Raw genomic sequence first — 14,351 nt, forward strand, 5'->3', positions numbered from 1 at the left:
CCACGCACTTCGAGTGCTCTGACACTGAGGATGATACTTCTTGCTCCAGCTCAGCACATGAAATAGCGCTGGTAGAAGCACTGATTGTGTCAGTTGAGAAACTTTAAAAATGGAGGACGCAGCGCATGTTGAGTTGGCAATGGCGGTGCAGTTTGGCACCCGCAGGCCATCTAGAGTGACTAAAGTGTTTCTTTTCCCTGCCTATTTTGATGAGATTGTCGCTGGTCAGTGGGGTTCCCCGAAACGCATGGCCGGTATACCTAAGCGTTTTGCTAGGAGATATCCTTTTGAAGATTTCCTGGTAAAGAAACTGGCGGTACCACTGGTGGCGGACTCCCAGGTTTGTAGATTGAATAAAGCCACATTACTGCCTGTGGAGGATGCTCCATCCTTTAAGGACCCTGCAGATAGGAAGGCTGAAGCGTTGGTGCGCCATCTTTTTACCGTGGCCGGCTCCATTCTGAGACCAGTGTTTGCCATTACCTTGGTCTCCCAGACTTTGACGAAGTGGGCAAAGCTGTTACGCCATGATTTGAAGGAGGGTCAGCACCCTCAAGAAATGGCAGACCTGGCGGATAAAATAATTCAGGGATTGCAACATATTTGCGATGCCTCCCTGGATGCAGCCCCATTAGCCTGCAGGGCATTGGTGATGGCGGTGACCTTGCAACGCATGATCTGGTTGAAATGCTGGTCTGCGGACCAGGCCTCTAAAAAGGTTGACAAATCTTCCCTTTGTGGTTGACCGTCTGTTGCTAAGAGCAGAGAGTATCACTGCAAATGTGGTTCAATCTTTTTAGCTCAAAAGCTGCCCTATCATCCCACCAGGTCGCAGGACAAAGGGTCCAAACCCTCTCAACCTTTCTCGGGGGTTCCAAGAGACCCTGGGGTGGTAAGTCCAAGACTGGTCCCTCCCGTCTCGCGGAGAAGCCCTGAAGGGATGCCCTCACCCGTTCCAGGGGTGGGGGGACGTCTTAGTTTCTTTCTGGATCCGTGGATCTCGTTCATCCAAGACCAATGGATTCTCGAGTTGATTCGGTCCGGTTACAAGATCGAGTTTCAGTCTTTGCCCTCGCCAAGGTTCTTCCCCCTTCAATTTGCGTCTGTCCACAGATCGACTTCAAGGCCTTTTTGGAGCGGTTCAGGACTTGTCACAAAGGATCATAGTTTCTGTCCTGGAGGCGGAATGCTTTCATGGGTTTTATTACAGCATCTTTACTGTTCCCAGGAAGGAAGGGAAGGTTCATCCTATCCTGGATCTAAAGGCACTGAACCATTTTGTGCGGGTTTATAATGGAATGGAATCCAATCGCTCAGTTGTGGCTTTTCTCCATCAGGGATGGAGACTTTCTAGCCTCCATCAATATCAAGAACGTTTTCCTTCATATTCCGATCTACATCGGACATCAACGCTTTCTTCACTTTGCCATAGGCAAGGAGCACTATCAATTTGTGGCGTTACCCTTTGGTCTCGCCTCCGCCCCTCGGGTGGTCACAAAAGTGTTTGGCCCCGGTGTTAGCCTCACTCAGGCAACAGGGATTTCGGGTCTGGGGTACCTGGACGATCTTCTGAGAATCGTCATCGGCCCTGAAGGAGGACCTGGACATCACAGTGAGAACTCTGCAGGAGTTCGGCTGGATTCTGAATTTCCAAAGTCGGCCTTGACTCCATCCAACAAGTTGGACTTTCTGGGGCTGACTCTGGATTCAGCATCAGCCTGGGTGTTTCTCCCAAAAACAAAACGATTGAAATTGCAGCGGGCGATTCGCCTCCTGTTATCCAATCAGCGGTCATCTCTGAGGACCTGCATGCAGGTCCTGGGTCTGATGGTTTCCACCTTTGAGGCCATCCCCTTCACTCAGTTCCATACCAGACTTCTGCAAAAGGAGATTCTAACCAAATGGGACAAGCATCCACAGTCTCTGGACAATTTTCATCCTGTTGAGTCGGGTGACGAGAGGGTCTCTGCTTTGGTGGCTCCATTCCCCGGAGAAGCAAAACCCTTCCTCCCCCTGTTCTGGACAGTGGTGACTATGGATGCCAGTCTGTCTGGATAGGGGGAAGGGGTACTGGGCACGAATTTAGCCTAGGGTTTTTGGTCCTCGGAGGAGTCCAGTCTGCCGATCAACATCCTGAAAATTTGAGCCATCAGACTTTGCCTATTCCAGTGGATGGATCATTTGCGGGGGTGTCCGGTGAGGATTCAATCGGACAACACCATGGCTGTGGCATATATCAATTACCAAGGGGGCACCAGAAGTGCCCTGGTGGCAAAAGAAGTGGCCGGTATTCTACAATGGGCGGAACGTCTTGTTCAGGAACGTCTTGGTCAGGCTCTATCGGCAGTGCACATTCCAGGGGTGGAAAATTGGCAGGCCGACTATCTTAGTCATCAGGCTCGGTCTCTGGGCGAATGGTCTCTTCAACCTGATGTTTTCCATCAACTGTGTCTTCCGTGGGGACACCAGATGTGGACCTGTTAGTCTCTTGTCTCAACCGGAAGGTTCCAAGATTCGTTCCAAGGTCTTGGAATCTTCTGACGGATGCCACAGATGCTCTGGTGGCACCTTGGGGCCGGTATCGTCTGATTTTATGCATTTCCTCCAATACAACTTCTGCTGAGACTTCTGCGCAGAATTGAGGCAGAAGGGATTCAAGTGATTCTGGTGGCACCAGACTGGCCTCGTCAGTCCTGGTACGCGGGCCTGGTAAGGTTGGTAGCCGATGCACCTTGGCGGCTTCCCCTCAGGGAAAATTTTCTGTCTAAAGGACCAATCTTTCATCCTGCTTTACGATCGCTGGCTTTAACGGCCTGGCTATTGAAAGCCAGTTGCTGAAGGATAGGGGATTGTCAGAATATGTGATTCCTACCCTGTTAAGAGCTAGAAAATCTATCTCTCGAAAAATTTACCATTTGAGTTTGGAAAGCATATATTTGTTGGTGAGTCTCAAGGAATTTCCCCCCGCTCCTTTTCGGTATCACGTCTTCTGGAGTTTTTACAAAAGGTGTTGATCAACGTTAGGCTTTGGGCACCATTAAGGGTCAGATTTCGGCTTTGGCAGTTTTCTTCCAAAGACCGTTGGCAATGAGTTCCTTGGTTCGCGCATTCGTGCAGGGAGTTCGTCATTTGGCTCCCCCGGTGCGGTCCCTGATGCCTTTTGTGAGACCTCCGAACTAGTACGGTCAGTCCTCCAAAGACTGTCATTTGAGAATATTTGGGAAATTCCTTTACTTAACTTGTCACAGACAGTGTCCCTTCTTGGTGGCAATTCTGCAAGCAGCGTCTCTGAGTTGGCTGCGTTATCCCTGTCGGTCGCCTTATCTGGTGGTTCATTGGGACAAAGTGGTGCTTCACCCTTGGCAGTCGTTCTTGCCTAAGGTCATGTCAGGTTTTCACTTGAATGAGGAAATTGTGTTGCCTTCGTTATGTCCTAAGCACCCCAAGGAGGTTGCTTTACATTCGTTAGATGTGGTTCGGGCCATCAGGGTGTACTTTATGGCTTCTGACTCAATTTGGATGTCGGATTCCTTGTTTATTCTTACGGAGGGTCCTCGTAAGGGACAGGCTGCGTCTGCTGCGACCATTTCCAGATTGATCAGGCAGACGGTGGTGCAGGCCTATGCCGTTAAGGGTCAGGTTCCTCCTTTCCCTGTTAAGGCGCATTCTACGAGAGTGCTCAGTGCCTCCTGGGCCTTCTGTCATCAGGCGTCCAGTGGTTCAGGTTTGCAATGCGGCCACCTGGGCGTTTGTACACACGTTCACTAAGTTTTAAAAAGTGGATATTTTTGCATCTGAGGATGCTGCTTTAGGCTGCAAGGTTTTGCAGGCCGCGGTGGCAGAGACTTCTGCCTCTTGAGGGTGTTGTTTTTTTTTTCTAGTACGTGAGCTTCAGTTGTTCTTGGTTGAGCTCCTTGGTTACCTGGTTGGCTATGTTTAGCCCTGTTGGGAATTGTTTTCTTGCTGTGTTTTGTTTCCTACCCCTCATGCTGATACTGCTTTGGGACGTCCCATCCGACTAATGAAGATCTGTTGCTGTGTCAGTCAATGAACGAAGGAGAACTGGATTTTTGTCTTACAGTAAAATCCTTTTCTCTGATGTTCATTAACGGACACAGCACCCACCCCTTTGTGGAGTTGGGTTATGTATTCTTCTGACACTGCTTGTTACTAAACTGAATCCTAGAGCAGAAAGTGGGTGTAGTTAAAGCTCTGTTAACTTTAACCCTTTTCCGCATAGTATCCTACTCCTAGGAACCGCAGCATAACCCATCTGACTAATGAAGATATGTTGCTGTGTCACGCAATGAACATCAGAGAAAAGGATTTTACAATAAGACAAAAATACAGTTATTTTGAGGGGACAGCAAATTTACACTGTTCTACAAGCTGTACACTCACTACTTTGTAGCAAAGTGTAATTTCTTCAGTGTTGTCACATGAAAAGATATAATATTTACAAAAATGTGAGGGTTGTACTCACTTTTGTGAGATACTGTAACTTATTTCATATATATAATAATAAATACACCCAGAAGTCGGATATACTCTGTACAAGGTATTTTAACTGGGAGTCAGACATGAAACTATATGAAGGGTGAATATAAACCTTTTATATTAAAGATGTACTAAATGCTAAAACTTTTTTTCATGGATAGAATAATTTTAAATATAATGCACAATACTGGTAAACTTTTACTTTAAATGTAATTGTAATGCCTTATATTACTTCCAATCTATCAGTCTCCACCTTCTCTGGGTTCAAAAGCTGATGCTAGCACAGAGCCTTTAGGCTACGTTCACATCTAGGTGTTGCTATTTTTAGGCGTTTTCCAGGCGTTTTTGTGTACTCATACGAGTTTAGGTGACCAATGAAAAGCAGCTTTTTACAACATTTGCATAAAAAGGGTTGTTTTTGCAAATGCTGTTGCAAAGATGCATACATGACATGTGAGCAGACTAAAAGGTCGGCAAGGCATGCAGAACACATTGCAAACTTACCTTTTCTCATGCTGCTGTGTTTTATTCATGATCGACCACCCTGCAATAACTTTAGATGCAATTTCTTCCCATGCCCTTTGTCTCTTGTTGCGATTCTTGTAATGCACATTCTTTGCATCGTACAAACATGGATATGTCCTCACTAGTGTAATGAAGCCTTCAGCTTCCATTTTGCAGAACATGTGCTAAAGCAGAGGCGTGACAAGGGGTGGAGAGATGCTGCTTGAGCAGATCGGCAGCTACAAAACGCCTGTAAAACGCTCTATATCGCCTTTCCAGCGTTTGTATTGAAGCCTAGGGGCAAAAACGTAATCTGCCCAAAAAGAAGCTCATGTACTTTTTGGAGCATCGGGTGTTTTGCTCAAGGTGTCGGAACGCTCCAACTTAGAAAAAGGGTCCTGTACTACTTCGGGGCGACCTGGAGGCGACTTGCATAGACATTCATTTTATGAAGTCCGTGCAAGTCACGCTGCACGCAACTTCACAGGTCGCCCCCTAAGTCGGAGCGACCTAGTGTGAACCGGCACTTAAAGTCATTGTAAACATTGGATTTTTATTTTTAAACAACAAACATGTCACACTAAGGCTCCGTTCACATGTGAGCGTATGGATCGCGGGCAGAACCGCCGCGGTTCCGCCCACGATCCGGAGATTTATTGCAAATCGCGGGACGCCTAGCGTTGTCCGTTGATTTGCAATAGCCCCCCAAACGCCGAGCGATGTTGCCGCGATTTCCGCCTGACGAATCGCGGCAACATCGCCAAACAAAATCGCTGGACGCAATACTCTCCAAAGAAGTACAAGAGCTTCTTTGGAGCGTATTGCGTCCCGCGATTTTGTTTGCGCGATGTTGCCGCGATTCAGCAGGCGGAAATCGCGGCAACATCGCTCGGCGTTTGGGGGGCTATTGCAAATCAACGGGCAACGCTAGGCGTCCCGCGATTTGCAATAATCTCCGGATCGCGGGCGGAACCGCGGCGGTTCTGCCCGCTAACCAAACGCTGACATGTGAATGCAGCCTAAGAGCCCATTCACACTAGCGCGACTTGTGAGGCAACTTGTGTTGCCCCAAGTAGCTTGACATAACAAAAGCAATGTTAATCAATCAGTGCCGTCTTAATTGGCACTACTGAAGTTGCTCCGACTTCAGAAAAGGGTCCTGTACTACTTTGAGGCGACCTGTTATCCGACTGTCCCATATACTTCAATGGGAGTTGCCTCCTTATAGACACGACTTGTTATCAGACTTTCCAGGAAGAAGAAAGAGATTAGCCAGGCATTCCCCACAGACAAATTCGCCTGTCTCTTCAAAGTAGTGCACAAGTCTCTTCCAAGTCTCTTCCAAGTCTCTTCCAAGTCTCTTCCAAGTCTCTTCCAAGTCTCTTCCAAGTCTCTTCCAAGTCTCTTCCAAGTCTCTTCCAAGTCTCTTCCAAGTCTCTTCCAAGTCTCTTCCAAGTCTCTAAACAAGTCTCTAAACAAGTCTCTAAACAAGTCTCTAAACAAGTCTCTTCCAAGTCTCTTCCAAGTCTCTTCCAAGTCTCTTCCAAGTCTCTAAACAAGTCTCTAAACAAGTCTCTAAACAAGTCTCTTCCAAGTCTCTAAACAAGTCTCTTCCAAGTCTCTAAACGAGTCTCTTCAAGTCACGGGGCGACTTTCTGGTAGTGGTAGTGTGAACCAGCTCTTACCTGCTTTCTGTAATGGTTTTGCACAGAGCAACCTTGGTTCTCCTCTTCTGGGTCCCCCACCGATGCTTCTGGCTCCTCCTGCCTTCAGAGTGCCCCAATAGCAAGCTGCAAAGTATAGTATAGTGTACCCCTATAGCAAGGTAAAAAACCTTTATTATCTTTTTAGATTACTCCCTTCCTTTTCCTACCCAGGACTACATGTCCCATGAGGCATTGCTCCTCACACATTTACAAGCTCTCAGGCACTTTCTGACATGTATGGACGGTGTACTGTGCTGTATGTGTGTTGCACTGTGTATATTGACATGTATGGATGGTGTACGGTGCTGTATGTGTGCTGCACTGTGTATATTGACATGTATGGATGGTGTACGGTGCTGTATGTGTGCTGCACTGTGTATATTGACATGTATGGATGGTGTACGGTGCTGTATGTGTGCTGCACTGTGTATATTGACATGTATGGACAGTACACTGAGCTGTATGTGGGCTGCACTGTATTTTCTGATATGTAAAACAAAAAAAAAACAAAAAAAAAATGCATTCTGTATGCAGGACAACTAATCGGCTGACCAACTAATCGATTATGAAAATCATAATCGATGAAGCCGATTTAGTTGTTTCAGCCCTAGTACATTCACATCAATGTATGTGCATAACCACGCATACTGCATGGAGATGGATCAGTGTAAATGCAGCCTAAATAAAGCATTAACAGTTTAGATGATGAGCAAAGTGCCACAGACCAATTTGCATTGTCACAAAGCTACAATAAAAACCACAAATCTTACTCCCTAGCAGTTGTAAAGCTGTCAGGATGCAAGGGAAGGCAGATTTTTAGATGACTACAATCTATAATGTTTTAGGGAGGAAAACTCTAAAAACGGCAATTTAGGATGAGTAATAATGTTTAAATTGGCACACTTATCTTTTAGAGAGACTATAAGGGTTTTTTTTGGTGATTTTTATTTTTAAGTCTCTTTGGAAACTGATTTTTATCATTTTATAAATTATTTATAGAAAATTGTATTTAACAAATAAACCTAGTAGTACATGCATGCCCCCTCCAGTTTTTGTAAAGGATGCTTGCTGGGCTCTTTTATCAACACTGTCCACATACTTTGAAGCAAAAAGTATAGATGATTGTCCTGTTTCCATTAGGATAGAAGGATGGGGTGTGAGCTTCCGCTGTGAGATATTTTGCAATGTCTGTATTCTAATCTTCCTGCTAATCGGGTCTGCTTCATCGAACAGCTTTAAAAAAGCGCCTTTTTTTTTTTGTTAAATGTAAAATATTCAGATAATTATTCAGCCATTCCTGGCGATTTTTTTTTTTTTTTTTTTTTTTTTACGTTTTTATTTTTATTATTTAATATTACCCTTTTAATTAAGTTAATGGGCTGGAGGAACTAATTTTATTAGGAACGACTACAAACATTAAACTTCTCCCTGGAGAAGAGGCACATAAGAGGCAATATGATTACAATGAACTCTAGCACTAAGAGGAGGCTATTTAAAGTATTTCTGAAGTCTAAGCATTTTTTACCTTAAAGTGGAACTTTAGTCAGAAAATAAAGTCCTGCTAGATCACTTCAGCTTGGCCCCTTTTGCAGGTATAGCTATGTAAAACATTAAAAATAAGTGCCTATACTGCTTAAAATCCAGTAATACACTCTAACCCTGCTCTGCACATGCTCAGTTGCTCTCTATTTGTAGGCACTGCCAAATTTGTAGAGGCCGATCTGCTGACAGCCTAAAGATTTGCTGCTGCTCAGGGATTCAGCAAAATGACAGCATCAAGCAAGGAGAAACAGGAGCAATGCTGGAGGCAATTTACAGCACACACTAATTTTGGTAGCATAATAATTGTGTAATGTATGTTCCTTGCTAAAGAACATACTTTTTATCAAGTTATTATGTGTAAAGTTCTACTTTTAATATCCTATGCATTAAGGTAAAAAATGCGTAACTACCTGTTGTGGGTTTTTTTTTTCCCCTTGACTCCTCCACCGATCTCCTCACTTCCTCTTTTCACAGAAGACTCTGGCAGCAGTGGGAGCCATTGGCTCCTGCTGCTGTCGATCAAATCCTGTGAAGAGGAAAACGGGGGCGTGGCCAAACCACACTGTGTGTGTCTATGGATGCACACAGCATGGCATGGGAGCATGCTCACTTGGCTTGCTGAGGGGGCACCTACATGAAAGCAGGAGTGGGCATTGCCAATGGATGACACCAGAGGTGGAGGTAAGGGGCTGCTCTGTGCAATACTATTGCACAGAGCAGGTAACTATAACATATTTTTTATTTTAAATTTGAAAAAAAATTGTTTACAATAACTTTAATCTTCGGTCTTTAAGAAGACACATGGCCACACAATGAAATTGAACGAGAAAGGGTTCCTTCTTAAACTGCATAAGGGGTTATTTACTGTTAAAACAGTAAGGATGTGGAGATTTTTTCCACAGTTGGTGGTTTCTGCGGGGAGTGTCAATAATTTAAAATTTTTTAGATGTGTTTCAGTGTACAACTTAGTTGAACAACAAACTGAATATTTTTAGGTGGAGGGAAGTAAACCTAAAAAACTAAAATATGGTTGCATAAGTGTGCATACCCTTAAACTAATACTTTGATGAAGCACCTTTTGATTTTATTACAGCACTCAGTCTTTTTAGGTATGAGTCTATCAGCATGGCACATGTTGACTTGGCAATATTTGCGCTCACTCTTCTTTGCAAAAACACTCCAAATCTGTCAGATTTTAGGGCATCTCCTGTGTATTTTCAATCGGATTCAGGTCTGGGCTCTGGCTGAGCCATTCCAAAACTTTATTCCTCTTCTAGTGAAGCTATTCCTTTGCTGATTTGGATGTATGCTTTGGGTCGTTGTCATGCTTCAATAAGTTCCTCTTTATGTTCATCCTTCGGACAGAAGCCTGAAGGTTTTGTGCCAATATTGACTGACTGGTATTTGGAACTGTTCATAATTCACTCTACATTGACTAAGGCCCCTTTTCCAACTGAAGAAAAACAGACCCAAATGCTGCCACCAGCACACTGTGGGTATGGTGTCCTTTGATGTGCAGTGTTGTTTTTGCGCCAAACATATCTTTTGGAATTATGGCCAAAAAGTTCAATCTTGGTTTCCTCAGACCATAATACATTTTCCCACATGCTTTTGGGATACTTCAGATGTGTTTTTTTTGCAAAATTGAGCCGGGTTTGGGTGTTTTTCTTCATAAGAAAACACTTCAGTCTTGCCACTCTACCCCATAGCCCAGACATATGAAGAATACGGGAGATTGTTGTCACATGTACCAGTACTTGCCAGATATTCCTGCAGCTCCTTTAGTGTTGCTGTAGGCCTCTTAGGAGCCCCCTGACCAGTTTTCTTCTCGTCTTTTCATCACTTTTGGAGGGACTTCCAGTTCTTGGTAATGTCACTGTTGTGCCATATTTTCTCCACTTGATGCTGACTGTCTTCACTGTGTTCCAAGGTATATTTAATGCCTTGGAAATTCTTTTGTACCTTTCTCCTGACTGATACCTTTTTAACAATGAGATCCCTCTGATGCTCTTCACCCCAAAGATTTCAGTTTGTTTTTCAATTGAGTTGTACAGTTTATAGATCACAATAAAGATTGAAAAAGTTCTGAAATGATTTAACTTTGTCTCATTTTTCTTTCATCACAGAATCCTGACATTTTTAACAGGCTTGTGGACTTTTTAGATCTACTGTGTGTGTATATATGAAATGTATATCTATTGATGCAGTTGTTTTCCATATGTCCCTCATAGTAAAATAGTTACTTTTATCTCTCAGGTTATGTCTGTGAGCGCAAAGAGCTGCTAGCAAATGGATGCTGCAACATTAATGTGGCCAGCACAAGGCAGTATAACTGTAAAAGCTGCTTACCCAATGGCTGCTGCAGTGTGTATGAGTACTGTGTATCTTGCTGCCTTCAACCTAATAAGGTGAGTAATCCAATTACTTTTTATTCAGTGTATACACCTATGAGTGTTCTTTTTCGACGAAGGGTTAGGTTTGGGGTTTGTTCAGGTTTACAGATACGTTTTAAAGGCTGAGTTTACATTTCATAGTTATAGGTAAGGCCCAGATTACAGTAGGTTACCAATACCATTTTTCAGCTTGATCATTTAACGTTTTAGGCTTCGTCTAAAATTTCTGATGTCTGATAAATGTTCAATATTTTTTGATGCCAGCAATACCACACCAAATTTGCTTTTCCACAATAGAGGTAATGCTATTTGCTGGGCATTCAGGTAAATGCAGTCAGATTACCGCTTTGGCCACCTTGATGGCTCTTCTGTAATATATGTTGAACTAGATTGGTTCCTCAGAATTTCTACACATGTATAGTTGCATAGTAGGTGAGGTTGAATAAAGACTGTAACGGCACCCTGGACACAAAAGGGTTAAAACCGTTTAGGAGATCTTCCCCTTCCAGAGCTACAGACACAGCTACTTGCAGGACACCAAACTCCCGAACTGGAAACCAAGGAATGATGCAAACAGTGTAGCTGGAACCTTATGAATGCTGCATACAGCTGAATAGGAAAAACCATATGAAGGGTTTACACTCCTAGCAGTCAAACTGGAACAGCATACAATAAATCCCCCCCAATAACGAGACAAGGCTCCGCGTTGAGGTTAAAACAGGAACAACATTTTTTGGAAGAACACAGCACACTTTTATACAGAATTTGGAACATCCTTCCCCCAACAACTGCTTTCCAATTGGTCAATTGCACAGTACCTGCAGTCCCCCATAAGGTCCTCTCCAGCCATGCAAATGAGGGCTTGAAAATGAGTCAGAAGTGATTGGTCTGATAGCTTGACCAGAAGGACTGCCATGTGCAAGGAGACAGAAGCCCCCAGGGGGTAATCAATGTACACAATAGCCAGACACAGAACAATGGTTCCCTAACGAGCCCTCAATACACATTACTCTGAGTGTCAATACATCTCTTAGCAGACAGCAGGCAAGTTCATTAGCACACCCGACAATAGGTGAATGGAGAGCCACCTCATACAGTCCGTCTCCTCATTGAACTTCCTGGAATGACCATATTAGGAGTGCACTTCCTGTGCCTTACAGTTTCCAGGAATAAGGTTTAGCTTCCAGGATAGAGGCAAGACTCCATTAGCCACATGGTTAAAGAAACACAAAAAGACACAAAAATGCATAACTCCCAGTCTACTGAACAGAACCCCCACATTCAACCCATCCCCAGATAGCCTGGATCTGAGCGCTCAACATATCCAAACAGTGCTCAGATGCCACAAACACAGTCAAATCGCCATGGGGTTTACGTTTAGCATGGGCTGATGAGAGGGTCCATAGTCACAATGCAGGAGGCGAGCAACCAGGCTTCACCAATGCCCAGTGGCGAGATTGGTCTCGTCACAAAGACAATAGTCCATCCAGTTCAACCTGTGTAGGTGTGTGTGGCTGTAATCATCTCACATAGCCCTGAATGTCTGATCCTTGAGATGTACATCTAAGACTCTTTTGAAAGTAACCATACTTCCTGCAGAAACCACCTCTTGTGGTAGAGAATTCGCTTCTCCTCTAATCGCATTGTATGCCCTCGAGTCCTCGTGCAATCCCTTCGACTGAATACACATTATCATTCTTTGTGCTCTATGTCTTTGTAATTGTATCTTTATTTAGCATGTTGAGGGTCTAAGGCAGTGTTTCTCAACCTTTTTACCTTCAAGGAACCCGCAGCAAAAAGTTTTAGATCTCGGGTAACCCCGGAAATGTTCACATCTACAGCTCACGGAACATTGGTATGATTAGTGATCCATTGATAACAACAACACTTATTTGTAGAAATGGCAATAAATAAAAGAATAAATACTAAAACATGCCTTATTGTGAAACGCGTGCTTTCTTTTTCTGCAGAGATGCTCCTTTCTTGGTCCTGCTTAAGATAAGCGCGGGGGGGGGGGGGGGGTTGCAGCAACAGGGTAGGGTACAGTAGCTTAGGAGGGCACACTACATGAGGGTAAAGCAGGGCACATTATGTGGGAGCAGGGCACATTGTGGGGGACACAGCTGGGCACACTTCAGTACCGGCTCCTATCCTGTCTATCCCAGATGATGTAACATACAAGCACCCAGGACGAACAGGAGGGGAGGAGAGGCTGGGGGGGACAGCGCGCTACAACCAATAGGCAGGAAAGTGGCTGGCATACTATCTCTGCATGTGTCCATGCAATATACCTGTCGGCTGCCTGTGACTAACAGGTAGATCGCTGCAGAACCCTGGTTGAGAAACACTTGTCTAAGGAGAAGTGAGATTTGTATTTATTTTAATTTTAAATATATCATGAATTTTAGCTCTTAGTTGCATCTCTGCAATGATTACTAATGAGAATGAACAAATTGCCTTTCTCTTTGTCTTTTGGTATAGCAACATATCTTGGAGCGTTTTCTAAACCGAGCTGCAAGAGGGTTCCAAAACTTGTTCTTGGCAGTAGAAGACCACTTTGAGCTGTGTTTAGCCAAATGTCGAACATCCTCACAGGTAACACAATTAATATTAAAATGTAGTGTGTTTATAAGCTCTATAAGTAAATATATTGTTTTCAATGTTTGTTTTTTTTTTTTCCTCAAACCCCTAGGCGGGTGGGACCATGACACTGAATTTTCAGCATCTCCTCAGTCTTCAGGTTGAGTGACACTAAGAGCCCATTCACACAGGGGCGACACGACTTGCCGGGGCGACCTGTGAAATCGCGGTGCACAGCACACCTCGGTGCGACATGCACGGACTTCATATCATTGAAGTCAATGCAAGTCGCCTCCAGGTCGCCCCAAAGTAGTACAGGACCCTTTTTCTAAGTCGGAGCGACTTGTGTCGCTCCTATTAGAACGGGTCCTGTGCTAATCAATGGCAGGCGACCCACCGCGACTAGTGTGAATGGGGACTAAGTGTAGCAGTATTCTGGACTTATACTAACCATGCTTAAAAACACTCCCGCCTTCCTATCATCTATATTACCTATACAAACAAGTGGCCACTGCCTCAACCTATAACTGCCCTTTGCAGCAAGGAGCACCGGAAGGGCGACGCATGTCAAACAAAACCCAAGAAAGCTCAATTTATGACCAGCCTGCGTCCAACCGAATTGACCTGTCTAACAATATGCCCTTCAAACGGGTTTAGTCTGCACACATTTGCAAATACATGCGTAAGCTACAAGCCCTGTCAAGGCACCCCATTTTCTTTAGTCCTAACTCTAACTTCTGAGAGTATCCAGAATGGAAGCACATGCATTTTTATGTATAGGCAGGGGGCAGGTGTGCCAGGAAGGAACCCACCCCTCCTTAAAGGTAAACACTGAACACCTAGCACATAGCACTATGGCAGCAAAGGTATCAGTGCATTGCCTGGTCAGTATGTACTGCCCCCAACTGGCCTTTCTATACTAACCTGTAAAAAAAAAAAATGCATATACTTACCTATTTTCAGGCCGCTCCCATCCAGTCCGATCTCCCCTGTGTCAGCCAGTGCTGGCTGCAGGGGAAAGGTGAGAGTGCTGGACAACAGTTGGTAATACCCGAGTGGTGATGCCACCTAAATGTTTACTATGGCTATCTGTTGTCTGTGCTTCATCCTCTCCCCTGAGGCAGCCACT

General features: G+C 44.4%; 1 protein-coding gene across 1 annotated transcript in view; it reads left to right on the forward strand.

The window, feature by feature from the left end:
- Window positions 1–14,351, forward strand: part of SPRING1 (SREBF pathway regulator in golgi 1) — a 56,993-nt gene that overhangs the window by 28,396 nt on the left and 14,246 nt on the right. The window contains exons 3-4 of the mRNA XM_082274234.1: window positions 10,506–10,657; window positions 13,124–13,237. Of these exons, the coding sequence (XP_082130360.1) occupies window positions 10,506–10,657; window positions 13,124–13,237 (266 nt within the window). The remainder of the gene's footprint in view (window positions 1–10,505; window positions 10,658–13,123; window positions 13,238–14,351) is intronic.

The sequence above is a fragment of the Pelophylax lessonae genome (genome assembly GCF_965119305.1).
Source record: "Pelophylax lessonae genome assembly, chromosome: 1".
In the NCBI taxonomy this organism is placed as follows: domain Eukaryota; kingdom Metazoa; phylum Chordata; class Amphibia; order Anura; family Ranidae; genus Pelophylax; species Pelophylax lessonae.